Source organism: Hirundo rustica, chromosome 2 (genome assembly GCF_015227805.2).
Source record: "Hirundo rustica isolate bHirRus1 chromosome 2, bHirRus1.pri.v3, whole genome shotgun sequence".
NCBI lineage: Eukaryota > Metazoa > Chordata > Aves > Passeriformes > Hirundinidae > Hirundo > Hirundo rustica.
Genome location: NC_053451.1, coordinates 85,044,186 through 85,061,793, shown reverse-complemented (window position 1 = coordinate 85,061,793; position 17,608 = coordinate 85,044,186). Strand labels below are relative to the sequence as shown.

At 38.7% G+C, this 17,608-nt stretch overlaps 2 protein-coding genes across 3 annotated transcripts in view; one reads left to right on the top strand and one right to left on the bottom strand.

The window, feature by feature from the left end:
- Window positions 1–90: 90 nt before the first annotated feature.
- GTPBP6 (GTP binding protein 6 (putative)) lies at window positions 91–11,452 on the bottom strand. The gene is made up of 10 exons (XM_040055266.2): window positions 11,098–11,452; window positions 8,155–8,292; window positions 7,663–7,733; window positions 5,998–6,128; window positions 5,220–5,290; window positions 4,624–4,782; window positions 3,051–3,259; window positions 1,563–1,711; window positions 1,100–1,252; window positions 91–806 (listed from the first exon to the last, which is right to left on the bottom strand). The coding sequence occupies exons 1-10, from the start codon at window positions 11,426–11,428 to the stop codon at window positions 665–667; spliced, it is 1,554 nt and encodes a 517-aa protein (XP_039911200.1). The 5' UTR covers window positions 11,429–11,452; the 3' UTR covers window positions 91–664.
- A 94-nt stretch (window positions 11,453–11,546) lies between these two features.
- The window catches only part of LOC120747800 (cohesin subunit SA-2-like), a 58,288-nt gene continuing 52,226 nt past the window's right edge, over window positions 11,547–17,608 (top strand). Inside the window, exons 1-4 of one of the 2 annotated variants that reach the window (XM_040053847.1) lie at window positions 11,547–11,621; window positions 11,744–11,913; window positions 16,249–16,333; window positions 16,957–17,103. In XM_040053847.1, coding sequence (XP_039909781.1) covers window positions 11,870–11,913; window positions 16,249–16,333; window positions 16,957–17,103 — 276 coding nt within the window. In that variant the 5' untranslated portion in view covers window positions 11,547–11,621; window positions 11,744–11,869. The remainder of the gene's footprint in view (window positions 11,622–11,743; window positions 11,914–16,248; window positions 16,334–16,956; window positions 17,104–17,608) is intronic. The other variant, XM_040053854.2, reaches the window with a different exon arrangement.

Here is a 17,608-nt window from a genome sequence, read left to right as displayed (position 1 = left end):
CCTCTGTGAAAATGTTTGCTGTACCTTAAATGTTTTCTCCAAGAACTGACAGAGTAACAGTGGATAAATTATGTAGGCAAGAAAACTATATGGGTAAAAGATGTTCACAGCTAACTTTATTAATTGCCTTAAATTGATTTTTTCCTTCAGTGCAATAAGACATGGCAGTTATTTTACTTACATTCATGCATTCTACATTCATGCATTCTTCTTGTACACATATTTATCTTCATTATTTATATACAACCAACAACATTTTGTTCACTCACTTTCATTTTCCAAAGGCCATCTGAAACACCTTAACTATAATTAATACTATTTTCTTCAGAAAAAGGCAATGAAAAGCTTTATTTATACGATATAAGAAACTTGGTTCTTTTCTGAAGGTCAAGTCAGATGCCATTCCATGTGTTTGAGGTCCTCAGCTTATAGCCAGCAACAGGTTTAACATAAAAAATTTAGTGCTGTCCTGGTACTTGCTGACAAAATTAAGCTCAAAGCTCTTATTGTTTCCATATAGAAGTGTTTTGAAACAGCGTCCATTCCAAAAAACATCAAGTGGGGAAGAAAAATAAACTATTCAGCAGTGAGACTAACCAGTCATTCACTTCATTTCACATGCTCTTGAGGAGATCAGCTTTCTCTCCTAGAACAGGATGCAGTTTTATGATATGAAAATCTTACTGTTGGGAAAGAGGTTTTTGTATCTGCCAAAAGCAGAATTGCCGATTATCACCTTCACCCTGGCTGTGCCATCTTCAGGCATGACCTCTACTTCCTGAACTGTTGCTTCTTTATAGAGCCAACTGTAAATACAAAAGCCAATTAGCATCTTAAAAGTATGACACACTGCACAAAATGTTATCCTTGGTCTAGGTCAGAAGGTTCCTATCTAGATAACACTTTAAAAGATGAAGTGCTTCACTCCGCTTCTCTAATGGGGCTATTTTTTGTCAATAGGTTGCAAAATATTGATAATTATCTCTGTTATTCTTAATGCAGATTAAAATCAGTACAATATGATTTGAAAAGTTTACGACACGAACGACTAAGTGTTTCACATTTCTCCAAGTCCTTCATAAAATTCAGAATTATTTACCTTAGCTGAGGTCCCTCTAAGTTGATGTTAACTGTTAGAATCTTCTTCCCTGTTGCTGTCAGTATTTTTTTCTCTATTTCTTGTTTCAGTTCTTCTAAACCATGCCCATGCAGAGCAGAAACAGCTAAAGCATTTTCTTCAGTGGGTTTATACCTGAAAGAAAATTGATTGCTAGCACATTTTTTCATGAAGATTAGGTTGTGAAAATATTCCAAGCACAGACAATTTAACTGAGTTACTTTGTACTGACACCTTCAACGGAGGCCACTTCTTGTATGACTCAAGTGATTTCTTTTGTAATGAAAAGATAATTAATTCTTTTTCAGACCATAGTTACATATGTAAAAGACTGAGAAACACTATTAAATGTATTCTGATGTGTGAGATCTCTTTTCTAGACTAAGAATTAAAAAGCTTCCAGAACATAAGAAATGTTTAAGTACATTTAGCATCTCTTGCTTACCTTTCTATCAAATCCACTTTGTTATGAACTTCTACAATTGAGTCCAGCAAATGGCTAGGAAGATTAAGATTCCTCAGAACTGACAGAACAGTTGCTTTCTGGAGGATGGTTTCTGGATGAGTAATATCCCTCACATGAACTATCAGATCCTAGCAAAGATCAATATGCAACACCTATTACCAGGTTCTAGAGGCTGTATATCATTTTTGCATTGCTAATTCATGTAAAATACTTTCCTATCCATTTGATAATACACTGTCAGATTAGCACTGTAAAATTAACTAATAAAACAGTATTAAACTACTACTATAAACTGTTTCTTAGACCATGATGGAAGAAAATCTGCAGCAGCTTACTCTTCCACCTCTAGGGAGTACAAATTGTGTCCCACAAACCTGAAGCAAATGTTGTCAATCAAGCTAGTTACAGAATCAGATTTCAAATAATAACTGATACATTTTTTTCAAGGCCAAGGCTTTGTAACAATAAGGCTTCAAAAATACTGGAGATTAAAAAGAGCAATCTCTAAAAAAGTCTTTTAGAAGAGGAATGGTTGCAAAACTTTCAAAAACAGAGGGGAAAAAACTCCATATAACTTGTAATTCTATTTTTACATTCAAAATATAGATTATCCTTATGCTTAGCTCCCAGGATACTACTGCTTCAAAAAAAGCTTTATACAAAAGTGTCCAGTTTGAAGTATATCTATATAATGTTTGCTATGATAAAAAACAAGCAAGCAACTCAACATTTGCATTCAAGTTATTTCATCATCTTTGCTCAAGACATTGCTTTAAACTTTTGAAAAAAAGTTATTGAAAAATAGTTAGAAGTAAGTGACAAATGATGCTTTCAGCCAGCTTTTGAAAGCCCTGCTATTACATGGTGAAGTTTAATCTTTAGCAGCATTCTGGCATCTAGCTACCACTGAATTTCATTACTCTCCATAATACAGGGTTTTTGTTTGAAAGTCTGTGTGTATGTATGCAGCTTTACACTTTGTTATAGCACAGGCAAACAACTTTAATGAGAAAATAATTGCTAAAGTAGATTTGTATTTATTACATGCTGCCTGCATCACATCAAAATCACCCACTTGTAGTTCTACAGGAAACCTTAAGTTAAAACCAGGTAATTTCAGATGCTTTATTTAATTTTTGCCTCCCAGAAAAGCTAGCCTCAACTCACTTGGATGCAGTGTTCAGATATTTTATCAGAAAAATCTGGTTTATCTGTCTATGGAGATGGACATATATACTCCAAATAAGCCCTTTCTGAAGTCCTTTCATAGCTGTATGTTCTGCATAGAAAAAGTATCAGAAAATTAGTTTATTTTAAGAAATGTACATCATTTTCTCAAGAGTTTACTATAGTCAGCCGGGTGCTTTGATAAGAACAGCATGTCAATTAACTTCCCGTTTTGAAGGGGTGAAGATTATCTAAAAGGAAATTAGTTTGATTTCTAAATTTTCATAGCTGACTACTTACTGAGTAAGCCACTTCTTCTAGTGTAGCTGAAAATGACTCAACCAGATTATGTGGAAGATCAGTCAGAAACCCAATGGTGTCAACATAAATAACTGCCATATGTGAGGGCAGATAGCCAGCATGGGCTGTAATATCCAGAGTAGCAAACAGCTGATCCCTGGGTTGAAGTCCTGCTTCCCCAGTCAAGGCTTTGATCAAAGTAGTTTTTCCTAATTAAATGAAAAAGGACAAGATTTTAATGGCTTGTTCCAAGTAAATTTTAATTTGCAAGGCTCAGGTAAAATGTATGATGTAACATATATTTTTAGATCTATTTTAGTAGCTTGTGATCAGTTATCTATATGATAGGAAATCTGAAGACAGTCTTACATTTTATAACTTGGAATTGGGTTTAAGGTCACGTATGTAATCACATACTGGTATCTACAGCTGTGCTGTGAAATCACAAGATGATCAAAGACGGATTCGACCTGCAAAGTGACCTACCCACATCTCTCACCTGTAACTCTGAAGAGCGCTGCCATGACAGCATTAAGAAGCATGCACTTACACACGCCTCATTGCTTCTGTTGTCAAATGAAATAACTTACTTGCTAAATAAAAAAATAAAGAGAAGCGCTAATAATGTCTATCTTATGACGCTGAGGCCTTTATCGGGCATTTCCTCATGAACATAATACTAGAGACATTTATTTGACTCAATAAATATTTCACATAATCAGTCATTAAAGTAATTTATAAAGTATATAGCCTAATTAAAGTGTTTCAATTATTTGTATACAAAGCGGTTTTATATCTCTCTCTATATCTATCTATCTATATATATATATGTGAATATTCAGTTTGAAAAGTATGGAAGTGTAACATTTAAGAAAAACATACAGTATAATCCAAATCTTTGAGTGTACAAGTCATAACAAAATTAGTGCAAGATAGGTTTGTTTTTTTAAAGAAGTTGAATAAGAAAACGAAATTGTCTTAAGATAATCGAGCCTGATTATCCAAAGTCTATTTATGCCTTGAGTAAGAATTCACTTGTGTAAGCTAAAAAAGCAAAGCAAACAAAAAAAAGCAGAAAAAACCCCCTTTAGCTTTATTGAGATTCTCCTAGAAACACATCTCGGAATGCTACACATAATCCATGAGAAGCTACAGCGCTCCTTAAGCAGGTTTCTCAGATCAATAGCCAGCTCTCAGTTGTCTTCCTATGCCTCAAGTCTTCATGGAGATCTAAACACCCGTGTACTTTTCTGTACCCATTCTGATCAAGTAGTAGAGATTCATATAAAGGGACATTAACAGTGTAGTCTTCAGCACTATATATAAAATATTTTTGGCACAATAGGTGCTAGGCGTTTCTCCAAAACATGTTTTTGAGAGACTGAAAAAACCAAGGAGCTTAATTTGCTTTCCTAATTGCATCCTAACTGAAAAATACTCAATACACAATTAAAAAAAAATAATTATAATACAAAGCCTGTACACACACAAATGAGAATTTGGCTAGAGTTTCTAATTAAAAATTAGACAATATAAGCTCTTTTGTGTTATGATTTCAGGAGGTTTTGCTTACCACAGTTGGTATAGCCCATTACTGAGACCATCGGGAACTCGCATTTTCTGCGCTGAGTTCGAAGTAAAGCCCTTTTTCTCCTCAGTTTCTCCAGGGCATTCCTAATTTTAAGTTCTCTCTCTTTCAAGACACGATTCTGTGTTTCTAGAAAAGTTTCACCTGAAAAATACAAAGGACTAACTGTCAGAATAGTTTACAAGAGAAACTGTAAAGCAAGTGATGTGTTTGGAAACCAAGTGAGTTAGCATTAGGGCTTGTAAAAAGCCACTAAACATATGTATTCTTGACTAAGAAAGTAAGTAATTATAAAACATTTGCTAACCACTCTATATTATCTTTGTACACTTATGAAAAATCCCTGTGGCAAGAAAATAGTTTATCCTTGACCACTTATTGACCAAAAAACTTGACCAGTACAGACCCAAACCTTATTATTTAACTTACTTTCCAATAAATTTTTGTACATTTGTTTAATTAGATGCAGAACACTGTTTTTCCTCCTGACTTCCTCCAAATAAAATAAGATACAACTAAATTTGTTTAAAAGCTATGGAGAAAAAAAAATCCTCTAAATCATGAGAATATTTAGACTTTACCTGAACCCATGATGTATCTTGAACCACCTCTCTGCTGATCTCGCTGAGACACCTCGTTTTTCAGATTTGACCTGGCAGCAAAGTAACTGTTAATTAGAAGCAATTTTCTTTAATCCAGTTAATACCAAAATACTTAAAAATTGTGAAGCAGTAGTGGTATTCTGATAGTACAGATAAAACTACTAAATGACTGAGTTGTAAATAGAACTTGCTCATGGCAAGAAGCCTGGAGAAAAAAAAAAATCCAGATTTTTCTGGCTCAACTGTAACTTGAAAAAGCATACAACTCTCTTGGTAAATTATAATTGCTATTCTGAAATTTCAGAGAGCCAAATATATCTCTAAAACATCCACATAACTCTCACCAACTGCCATGTATACATTTCTATGCCACATAATGCAGAAATATGGAAAATTTAAATACAAATTAATCTTACTTGTTTATAGCTTTCTTTATTAAACTCAACAGTTTTATACATGGTATATACATATCCAATTCCTACATATTCCTGCAATCCATCTTGTATCTTAGAAAGAAGCAGGACCTTTTAATGAAAAATACGTTTTTAAAGATCACTGAACATATTCTGGTTTTGCCTGTCAGCACTGCAGAAGCTTAAAATAATGACATTGTAGTAAATAATTCTGTGCTCTAATCAATCATTGAACACCCTATGTATTTTTTCTTTACAGTAAATATTGCTGGGTTCTGTTACTGTAAAGAAATAGTCACTAAAACATGCAGATATGAGTACATGATTTGCAGAGCCCCAGGTACCTGAGAAGTGGAATTTCAGCCAGTGCTACCTGCAGTTTGGCTTCTTTCGTCTGGGCATTACAGCGAAAAATGTGAAGTACCACGGTGTATCTGTCAAAGACTTGCACGCCCCAGGCACCTTCTAGTTCTTTCTTTAGCCATGTAAGACAAAATAATCGAGATGTCTTCTGTCCCCCACAGTATCACTAGATAATTCCTACACAGCAAGTACACTCAGTTAGCTGATGGACACTTGAACTCAGGATGTCAGGATTCCACTGCAATTGATGGGCAATCATTATATGAGCATGCAAAGTCAAAATTTGGTTGACCAGAAAGAGAAGGAGTTAAAGAGAGTTTAGAAAGTAGAACTTTATGTCTAGGCCCATCAAATTCAGTGAGAATCCTTCCACTGCCCTTTAAGGATTCTTGCAACAAGTTTTACAACGTATTTCAGAACCAAGAATCTCACTGGTTAAATCCTTGTAAAAAATAATTATGAACTACTGGAATGGGAAAGGCTAGTTATAACACATGAAAAGAAAAAAAGATTATTGAAACTTGCAAACAGATAAGAGAGGAATGCAGGAAAATTATTTAATAGCAAGCTTTTAATGAAATAGTTAATAAACCCCCAACCAACCCAAACCCCTCATCCTTGCTCTAATTCAGCAAAAGACACTTAAAATATGCAGTAGTTCCCTTATGCCATCTCTAAAATCCAGAATGTTTCTATACATGTTCTCAAACACTTTCCTGAATCAACCCTGTTTAATTGCTCTTAAGATCTATGTTTGTGGAAAAAAAATATTTAGCAAATCTAGCACTAAAAGAACTCATACTATAAAATAAAGTTTTCCTAAAAACTAGAAAATTGAAATGAAACATTTTCCACTTTTGTCATCTCTTCATTTTATAATCAGGGAAAGCATTCAAAACTACCAACAAAGCATTAATGTTTGCTTGCAGAGTTTGCCTACATTTTACACCTCGCATGATGCTGCACATACTAAAAACCAAAAAACAAAACAAAACAAAACAACAACAACAAAAAAAAACCAAAACAAAAAAATCAGTTTGTCCAAGAGTATGTGTAGTTCATGTACCAGTTGTTTTACTGCCGGTGTTAAAGTACTGAAATATGCTGCATCACACAGTGCTTCTTTTTAAGGGTTAGGCATGAAAGTTTAAGTATTTGAAACATTCAACTATAAGCTTGCCCTGAATTAACACCTCGTATTCAAAATACAATTCAGCATCCGCAGCATAAGGAAAAAATATGCTATCCATTATAAATATAGAAACTTGAGCACATAGCTAATCCAAAATGTTGACATTCTTCATAACAAAACCTGTGTCAACACCGTCATTATGTAAACGAACACCTTGAGTAACTTCTTCAACATTTTAAATAGGGCCAGTGTCAAATGTGGGAGCAGAGTCTAAAATAAATTTTACTAATAAATTTTAAAGCTGCTGGAAAATTTCATGCACACGAGCTGGAAACATATATAACAACTGGAAGAATGCAATAGGTATTAAGATTCTTTTCAACAAAACTCAGTCCTGGTGCTTTGTATATTAAAATTTGCAAATTCAGAATCTTACCCGACCACTTCTCCTAACACCAATAGCTTCCAAACAATACTGATGAAAAGAATGTGATTTGATATTATATTTAATTACCTTTGTTAGTGAAGATATTCTTTCCATATTCAAGAAGACAGCTGTCACATGGGGCAATTTTTTAATCTTTTCTAAAAGATGGATAACGATTGCAAAATACAGTGTTAAATGTCAATTCTCTTTTTAAAATGCCCAGACTATAAATCATTTTGCACTGAGCAGAATGCTCATAAAACATCAAATGGCACCATATTCTTTGTTCATAGAGCAGTTATAATTGCTAATTTAGTACTGTGCCAAGAACAGCATCAGTTTCACTTATGTCAATCACATAAAGTTATGGACTAAGTTGCCTCACACATTTTCAGTGACTAGGGGTTATGTTTATTCTGCATTGCTTTTGTAACCTTAAAAATTCTTTCAAGTTTGCCTGCAAACCTGCATGGATTAACAAAATTCTCCCTCTCTTCAGCTTTCACATCCATCCTTGAAGAGTCTGACTGCAAAAGTCTTCCATTTAGTGGTGAAGTGCCAAAAGATCTCAGTCCTTACCTGTCAAAACCTGAAAGTTTCCTTTGCCAAAAACAAACTTCTTGTTGGGACTTTTGGTAGGAATAATTATTTTATCTAGAACTGTCCAGTTCTGAAGAGTATCTACAAGAGCAACGGCTTCGGCAATCTGTAATTCAGCTTCAGGAACATAACAATAATAGAAAAAAGACATAAATGTTACAATGTACCATCATAACTGCTCAGATCTCCAATAACTACAGTACATGCATGAACAGGAAAAGACTAAACTACACTGAAATTCTTTTAACCTCTAGCACAAGGAGCAAAGTGTCTTACCTCTAATCAGAGTAATTGAACAGTTTGATGCAATTTTATCAAACAAAGAATCTTTTTGACAAGTATAAATTATTTCTGTGGCTGTTGGCTTAGGAGAATTTTTAATTGTATTGTCAGGAAAGAAATCACCAAGCCTTTTTTCTCAACAAGTGAAATGAGTAACTAGCTGGAAAATCTGTTATTTGAGATGAGCACAAAGCCACACAATTCAGTCTGTGGCTTTGTGCAAAACACTTCGGTGTTTTGTAGCAATAATTTGGGAATTACTAATATGGAATATCCTGCTGCTAACTTCACTACCACTTATTCATAAGGGACCAAAACTGCTTTGTAACTTGCTAAAACCAGCAGATTTGAATTCTGTGTTCTGGTTTATCAATTACTTTTGAGTTTTTAACATCTACACTGCGAAGCAATGATTTTCGAGGACTCTGTGAAATCCAAAGACTACACAAGAATATCAGATCAGCAGTTCTAGTCTCGATATGACAAACCTTCTCTCTTCAGAACAAGTTTGTCAAGTTTCTCTAGACAGCAAAACAAAATTTATATACTAATAGGTTACATTGGTCCAAAAGGGAACATATTTTTAAAGATAATAATGATCCACTTTTTCCTCATATTGTTCATTGTTTCTTGTAAAATACACAGATTTCCTGTTGTATCTATAGTGCTTCAAAAATCATTCCAAAACATTTGTTCAGACTTCAGGCTCTTTATCTGGAGGGCCTAAATAAATGAAAAGGGACCACTACTATTCTGTATGTTTCGACAGAAAGGTGCCTTCATATTTTACCTACTTTTCAGTTGTAAAATTATGTCACTTACGTCAATTCTGAAAAGGTTAAAAACTTTATTTTGCAATGTGACAATTTGTTAGAATTAGGAGCACTACAAAAACTAAACAAAGATTTAGGTTCATCACATAATAAACTGGAACAAAATAGTAAATATATATAAACTGTTTCTTGCCATGCAGAAAGACATGGACAGGTTCAAGAAGTGGGCTCACAGAAAACTAGTGAGGATCAACAAGTGCAAGGTCCTGCATCTGGGTCAGGGCAAGCCCCCAGTACACTGATACAGGCTAGGGGATGGAGAGATGGAGAGCAGCCCTGCCAAGAAGGACTCAGGGGTATTGGTGGGCCAGAAGCTGGACATGACCCAGCACTCAGTGCTTGCAGCCCAGAGAGCCAAACATGTCCTGGGCTGCATCCAAGCAATGCAGTCAGCAAGGCAAGGGAGGGGATTCTGCCCCTCTGCTCTGGTGTGACCCCACCTGCAGTGCTGCATCCAGCTCTGGGGGCCCCAGCACCAGGTTGACACAGACCTGCTGGAGCAAGTCCAGAGGAATGCCACAAAGACAGTCAGGCAGCTGGAAGGTCTCCTGTAAGAAAAGTCTGTGAGAGTTGGTGTTGTCCAGCTGGGAAGACCTTTTTATGGCCTTTTAGTACGCAAAAGGGGCTTATAAGAAAGATGGGGACAGACTTTTAGCAGGACCGTTGCAATAAAATGGGGCAGTGGTTTTAAACCAAGAGATTGATTTAGATTGGATATAAAGAAGAAGCTTTTTATAATGAGAGTGGTGAGACACTGGAACAGATTGCCCTGAGAGGTAGTGGTCCTGTAAACATTCCCTGTGAACATTCAAAGCCAGATTAGACAGGGATCTGAACAACCGCGTCCAGTGGAAGATGTCCTGGCTCACTCATTGCAGGGGGGTCAGACTAGATGACTTTTAAAGGTTCCCTCCAAGCCAAACCATCCTATAACTCTAAACATAAAAGGCTAACTTAAAAGATGCTTTTATCCTTTATATGGCAACCTTATAACTAGAGAAGTGGTCAAAGAGAAGCATCAAGTTCATAATGTATCTTAATTGCAAGTGATTAATGCTTATATAGTAGCTAGATACGACAGTTTCTGAGAGAAACCTAATAGTAGTCCTAAAAAAAGTCCCTACAGAGGAATTATTGGTGACTGCATCACTAAGTAGCTGCATAAAAGCACTTAAGTCCCCGAGAGAATTTATACAAGACTTCATCTTCACTGCACCCTCTTCTCTGGACCAGGAGGGAATTGCCGCTCTTCAGCCACCTTCTGGGCAAGCCTAAGGCCAAAGGACTCCAGCGCACCTGGGCAGGCTGCACGCTTGAGGGCTGAGGGCAATTAACAGGCGCTAATAAAGGGAACATCCGACTGCCTGCCTGAGCAACCTGCACTGGGGTGTTCTGCCGTCCAAATTCAGTGAGCATGGTTTGCAAGTCAGAGCACAGACCTACTAACGCTAACAGCTCCTTGTCTTTTAAAAAGCTGTCAAAGGAAAGAGCGACCGAGACCTTCCATCCAAGCTTGTCCTTTGCAAGCCGCATGTCGCGGTTGCACCGCAGTGACAGCGGGTCCACTTCACACCAGCGGCACAGCCACAGAATCAGTTAGGCTGGAAAAGACCTGAGATTATCGAGTCCAACCTGTGACCGAAAACCACCATTGTCAACAGCCCACGGCACTCAGTGCTACTATCAGTCCTTTCTTACACACGTCCAGAACAGTGACTCCCCCACCTCCCGGGCAATCCATTCCAAATCCCCTGAAGGTATTCCCTTTAGCGCTCTGGGAGCCCGCCCGTCGCCCGCAGCCCCGCACCGGTGGTGAGCGGCGACTTCTGCGGGCCCCACTTGACCGCGGGGTGCACGATGGCAACGCGCTGGGCGCCGGGCCCCGGGCCCAGCGGAGGCGGGCCCAGCAGCTCCTCCAGCTCCGCCTCATCCTCCTCTTCTCCTTCATCCCCACCGGCGCCTGCCGCCCCGTTCCACGGCGCTCCGCCGCCCGTGCCCGGCGGGCGCAGGGGAGCCCGGAGCGGGGCGGCGGCGCTGAGCGGGCGGGCGGGCAGCGGGCGACACCGGGGCGCACCCAGAGCCGCCGCCGCCCGCCGGCAGCGGAGCAGCAGCGGCCACGAGAAGCGGGGGAGCCGCATGGGCACCGCCGGGCCCGGGGCGGCGGGCAGAGACCGTCACCGGCCGCGTCTTTCCGGCCGCTGCGGAAGCGCCGCCGCCGCCGCCCATGTGACGGCGCTCCCCGCCCCTGCCGGGCCCAGCGGCGGCCGTGATTGACGGCGGGACCGGGCCGGCCGCGCTGGGCAGCGCCCGGGACGGACGGCGCTGTTGTCGGTAGGTTTAATTTCTTTCCGTTTCATCCTGTTCTGCGCGGGGAGGAGGGGATGGGGTGGGGGGGTGCTGTTTCTGCCGTGGTTTGCCTGGAATTAAGTCTCTTTGTGTGCTTTTCTTGGCAGTTTTCGGCCGCTGTTCCGCCCGCAGAAGCCGAAGGGTTGTTAAGTTTTTCACACTCTCGATTTCGGTTGAAGTTTCCTCAGAAGGTCGTGTCAGCTTGTTTGTGCTGCTGAAATAATGTAGCGGAAATGATAGCCGAGCCCAACGCAGCCAGTAACCTTCCCAGCCAAAAGTAAGACCTGGAACAGGTTGCCTGTAAAATCTATTGGTAAATTTGGGTGCAGTCCCTTGGGTCTGTGCCGTGCAGATACCGCGGCAGTCTATAGTGTGTCATCTTGGGGGAAAAGGGGGAAAAAAGGGATTTGCTGTGCATTGTGCTTCGTTACTGATCACTACATTAAGAAGATGCTAAACAGTGCATGAAAGGAAATAAAATGAAGATTTTTATGATGTTTGACAGGGACCTTGGCTTTGCAAGCTTTTCTATGCCTTATTCATCGCAGTGCAAATTTGCACCCTGCTTAAAAAAAAGGGCGCAGATTCATTGTCAGTGCATGAGTTTCTTCATTGGAGAATTTGGGGATGCTGAGGGGGAAGAGTGCTAAGTAATCTGTAGGCTCCCTGTAGGCGTTGATGGGGGCATTGTTTCTATATATTTTGTATTGTTTTTATGAGGGATCCATCATGTCTTCTCCCTTTTATAATGTACCTTTTAGTCATCTGTTGAGATGAGCTAAAGTATTCATGTAATTGTTTACACAATGGGAATTAGAAGTTCTACTAGAGTAAATATAAATAAATGGTAAATTTAAAACGTTTGGGCATTTCTTGTTTGGTTTTGAAGAGTGAGACTTCCTAGAGGTCCGCTGTTGTGTGCTTTGAGCCCATTACAGCCCAGGCTTTGCTGATCCTGTCACGTTCTGGGCCGTTTGCTCCATGTATTTTGCTTCATTGTGCTCTAGTAAAAGCTGAGAGAGTTGTAGCCCATGATGACATATATAGCTTCCCATATGTCCGTTCCAGTATGTTTCATCTGAAACCAGCCTTTTGCCTTCACAAGTGTTACACAGGCACATGGCAGTAGTGGAGCTTCTTATATTGCTTCTAAAAGATGAACCAGTTGTTTTGAAATTTATAATTTTAAAAATTTACAGGTGGGGTTCTTTCAGTAGCACAGATTAATTGTTCCTTTTACACAGCAAAAGGACTATATTGACTCCTTGATAAAGAAGTAGTTTTCTTTCCAAGTGTGAGTCACCAGATCTGTTCTAAATGTTTATTAAGATAAGAAAACTGAATTCAGAAGTTATCGAAGGATTAGATGTGAGACTTGGCTTCCTTCGTACTTCAAGTGTTTTATCTTATCAGTAATACTTCAAGTGCTAGTGAAAGGACAATATTGTAGCAGGAATACAAGGTAAAAATGGATCTCTGAGCCATATCTAACAGGCTGTAAAGATGAAAACAGAAATGGCATTCTGCTTATGCTTTCTTACTGATTGCTGATGGAAGCAAACTAAATGGCTGAGAGATATTTCTTCCAGTGCATGAAGCAGTGAATGTATGCATGCAGAAGTGCTCAGCATGGTGTAGATTAACAAAGGGAGGAAAAAAAACCCAAAACCCCAGCTAGTTCAAAATTTGTCAAACCTACTGTTGCCCTCCTGTAGTTAAAAAGATGTTAAATGGAGATATGTATAGGGATTGCTGCAGAAGTGACCCCCGTGTCTCCCCCAACTAGGTACAGTAGTTCCTAGTTTGCTTAAGAAGATAAGAGGATGTCTTAATTCTTCTAAAAGTTTCTTCAACAGAAATTTAGTTGTGCAGATGAAAGTTCCATTTAAATATCCCATTTAATTGCTTAGTGGTTCCATGGGGGTCAGTTTCTACATGCTGGTCTAGATTCTGCAAATGTTTGTACCTGCCTTATGAATAGCCTTTCTGGACACATCATTATTAAAGACTACCGAAAAAAAAAAACCAAAAAAAAAACCCTGTACTTTTGTGTAAGTTGTCTGTTGTTGCCCAGTGCTTCCTGAGGCAGAGCTATGTGCCATGATGATCTGATAACTGAAACAGTTTGGAAACTAAATGGCTTTTTAATATTAGTATTTAGTGCTTAGTTTGTAGGGTGCTTAAGATAGATGTTTTGTTGCATGTGTAACAGTTACTCTAACAGGTTTCATCCCAGATATGTTTTCATTGGTGTTTATTTGGCCCAGTGTGAGGGAACTGTGGATCTGTGGTCTTCCCACTCTTGGAGGTTTTGCTGAGCTTTGGTAACATGCTGTTCAATATAGCAGGCATTTCCTTACTTTGTTGGGCCCCTTTTGCTACATTTTGTCTGGCATAAGAGACTAAAAAAATAGCACAAGGCCAGTAGATACTGTCCAGAGTGGTGTCCTTCATGATGTTCTTGAGAAACAGAGGCGTGAATTAGACCTTCAAAGAAGTATGTTCTAGACAGAGATACTAAAAGCAGTATGTGATCAGACAAGTCCTTGATGGAACTGTCCTGTGGCAGTTCTGATTTTTTAATTAAGTGTTTTAAACCATCCTGCACTCAAATATAGTTGCTATAATTAAATGCAGTGCATTTATCTTTATTATGGGACGGAGTAAGTTGCTAAATAGTACTTGTAGACAATTCAGAGAAGGTTTTGAAGGTGTGTTGTGTTATGTTGAGGTACGATGCAGAAACTGGTAGCCCGTGTTACTGCAGTTTTGGCTGGCATGGGAGTTGTAGTTCCAGTGAAACAATGCAAGTAAGAACCTGTTAGTCCAGCCCCACAGTGATGCATTCTGCTTGGAAATCAAGAGTGAAAGGATTTAGTCATATAGGAGAAACAGCTCCTTGACAAACATGTTTGGATTCTTTTTGGTTTTGTGGTCTGTAGAAGCATGTGAGAAGAGCAAACTGGCATCAGAAAAGCCACACATATTGCTGTCTCTTGCTGTTTGATCTTTTCAGCTGGGAAGTGTCTGGTGGTACACAGGATTCTTAATCTCTGTGGCTTGTAATTTTAAGTCAAAGAAGACAATTGAAAGCTTTTGTGAATGATTGTTTATAGAATACTGACTCAGCTGGGAGCTACAGTTTATCTTCACATGCAGAAGTCCAGACAGCTGGTATGAGGTTTGGTTCATCCTGAATTATTTTCTTTGCTTCCATCTGTCAAACACTGTGGCATATTTTGAACTTTTCTGTAACAAGTAATTAATGGAATTTAACTTTCATGGGACATTTCTCTGTAGGGAAGGTAAGCATATGCATAGTTGCATTTAGAAATTTTATGTATTTTTGTGCAATTTTATATTTATACATAATTTTTATAGGAGTATTTGGAAGCCTCATTCTACATCACTTCTCAAAGTGTCTCAATAGATCAAAAAAGTAAACAGAGACATGTTTAAATAAGACCTGTCTGCTCTTACCAACAAAATAACATCAAGACCTTGGTCCTGCAGTTGATGCTATTCAGTCTCAGAATTTGCTTTGCAAAACAATCTTGGGAAGAAGAATTATAAAAATGCTTATGCTTTTGGTTTGATAAACCTAGGTGGCTTTTGCATTTATAAACCTAGGTGGAGTTGAGCTGGCTCTGCGTCCATAGAGCAGTTAATTCTCCATCTGTGTTAGCTAACACTAGATACTGGAGAGTTGACTGTATCTGATAGTGTAACACATTGTGTTTTTGTATGTAAAGTGGTCACTTGTGTTAGTGCAGTCTCTTGTTGCAGTAGTATCAGGAGAATAGAAGTAACTGTACACTCTCATATTTACTTTCTTTTTGTGCCTTCCTGTAGTACAAGTCAACTGGCTTCATGTCTTGGCCACTGTAGTTTAAAGGAGGCCACTGCAGCCAGCTTCCAGTACTGGACCTGCTGCACAAGTGCAATCCAGCTCGTCTACTCAAACGTGACCTTTGGCAAAGCACATTGTTAGCATTGGGAATGATGAAAAATGGCATGGTTTCATTGCAGATAAATGTATGGCTTTAGATCTCCTAGAAGGTGCATCTTTCTTTATAAAATTATTCCTCCATGATATTAGCAATGACATGAAAATGAAGTTTTTAATGTGTCTTTTTTCTTCAGCATGTTTTATAAACAAAGTAAACCAATTTCTTCCTCTCATTTTAAAATGTATACCCATCAAATGTTACTGCCTTGTTTAGCTTAGGGTACCTGCAGGGTGAATGCCTACTTGTATTATTGGTTCGTCGTGCAAAGCTCTTAAGTCAACAAAGGCTGCATTAAGTCAACATCAGCTTTTTGTTTCATTTACTTATTTTATACTTCCTTGATACCTTTGATAGCTTTGCTAGTTTTCTAATTGTCTGCTTGTCTTAGAGGAAAGCCATTAGGCTGAAAAAGGCCTCAAATTTCTGTTGTACTTTTAAAGTTAGCTGTTTGGCTTTTAGTGATGAAATGTCACCACTTCCAAACAGTGAATTAAAAATACTAAAGTATATGTATTTGCTTTTATTTTCTTCTGGTTTTGTCCTGAAGTGTGTAGTTCTGAGTGCTCACTGCTAACCCCTTCAACATGTTTGTTACACCTTAGAGAGAATGCCGTTCATGATGAGACTGTGCCCGAGCCTGCTGCGCAGAATGGCACCTGTGTAAGAAATGGCAACCTGAAAACACCAGTAAGTCAATTTTAAAGCTTTTAAAAGTTTTAATTCTTTTAAATTGTGGAGTTTATTTTGTATCTCATTCGGTTGTTACAAAATTGAGTATTGCATACAGCAATCACAGTGCGTCTAAAAGCTGGTCACTGGATACAGCTTGACCTTCAAATTCCAGTGACAGAAGAGCCTCAATTCTGGCTTTCGAAGAGTCAGTTCATTCCAGCATGTACTCTTCCTTTTTATGCTTTATGTGCAGCTGATGTTAATTTGCATGTAGTGAGTTTAACCTGTGAGTGAAAAGATGTAGAAGAGCTATCGTGCTTGTTTTCTATTCTTCAGAAATGACAGCTGCCACTGAAAACTGCCTTCTGGGTAGCATGCAACTGTACAAAAGCTTCTTTCCTGTTACACATTCCTGTGCTTATTACTCATTGTTAAGAATAAAGTTCGAACTGGTAAATCCTTTCTTTCATCCCCTTTTAGTATGGTTGTGTTCGGTTAAGGAGTTGCTGGGGTCCTTGGGGCATAAAACTGAGCAGCCTGGGGAAGTGATTACAGTAAGAGCAAAATAAAGTTGTGTCTGTGAATGTCTGTTGTGTGTTGTGTTTTCTCACATACTTGGTTTACTTGACTCGTTTCAGAGAGAGAAGCGGAGGGTCCGAGAACAGTGTGAAAACATAAGGAGGAATTCTACCAGTAGCAGAAGAGTGAGCCAGCTGCAGAATGGTGAAGTGGTTGAGGCAGTCACCTTGTTTGAAGTGGTTAGCATGGGGAAGCAGGCCATGCAGGTATTCCTAGCACTGAGTTCTGAAAGCACTTGGTGGAGGGAAGATGAATAAACAGTGGTCATTTCCATTATTTGTACTGTGGAACATTTAAATTTTGGCTTAGGTGGGGAAGAAACATGTTTGATTGGAAAACTGCTGTGAGTATGGCTCTTGGAAAGAACGTCTTACAGCTTCAAGAAATTAGTGAAGAGGTAGCTGTCAGATACTAGAGAGAGGAAGGAAACCTTGTTTCTCTGTGCTTGCCTTGTACTATTAATCTTTTACCTTCATTCCAATGCAGTTTGCCAGCAGCTTGCATAATAGCCGGGTTCCCTGTTCATCTACATATTTAGCAATTTTCTTCAATGTGAGGAAGCCCACCTCCCCATATTCTTGAGCACATGTATATATTATCTTTGTATGTGTGTATGAAAATCTGGAGCTCCAAGTATTTTTATGTAGAGTTATAGATATGTCTCTAGTATGTAGTGTCTGTAAGCAAAGTGTGTGTCTGTGTGCACAGATG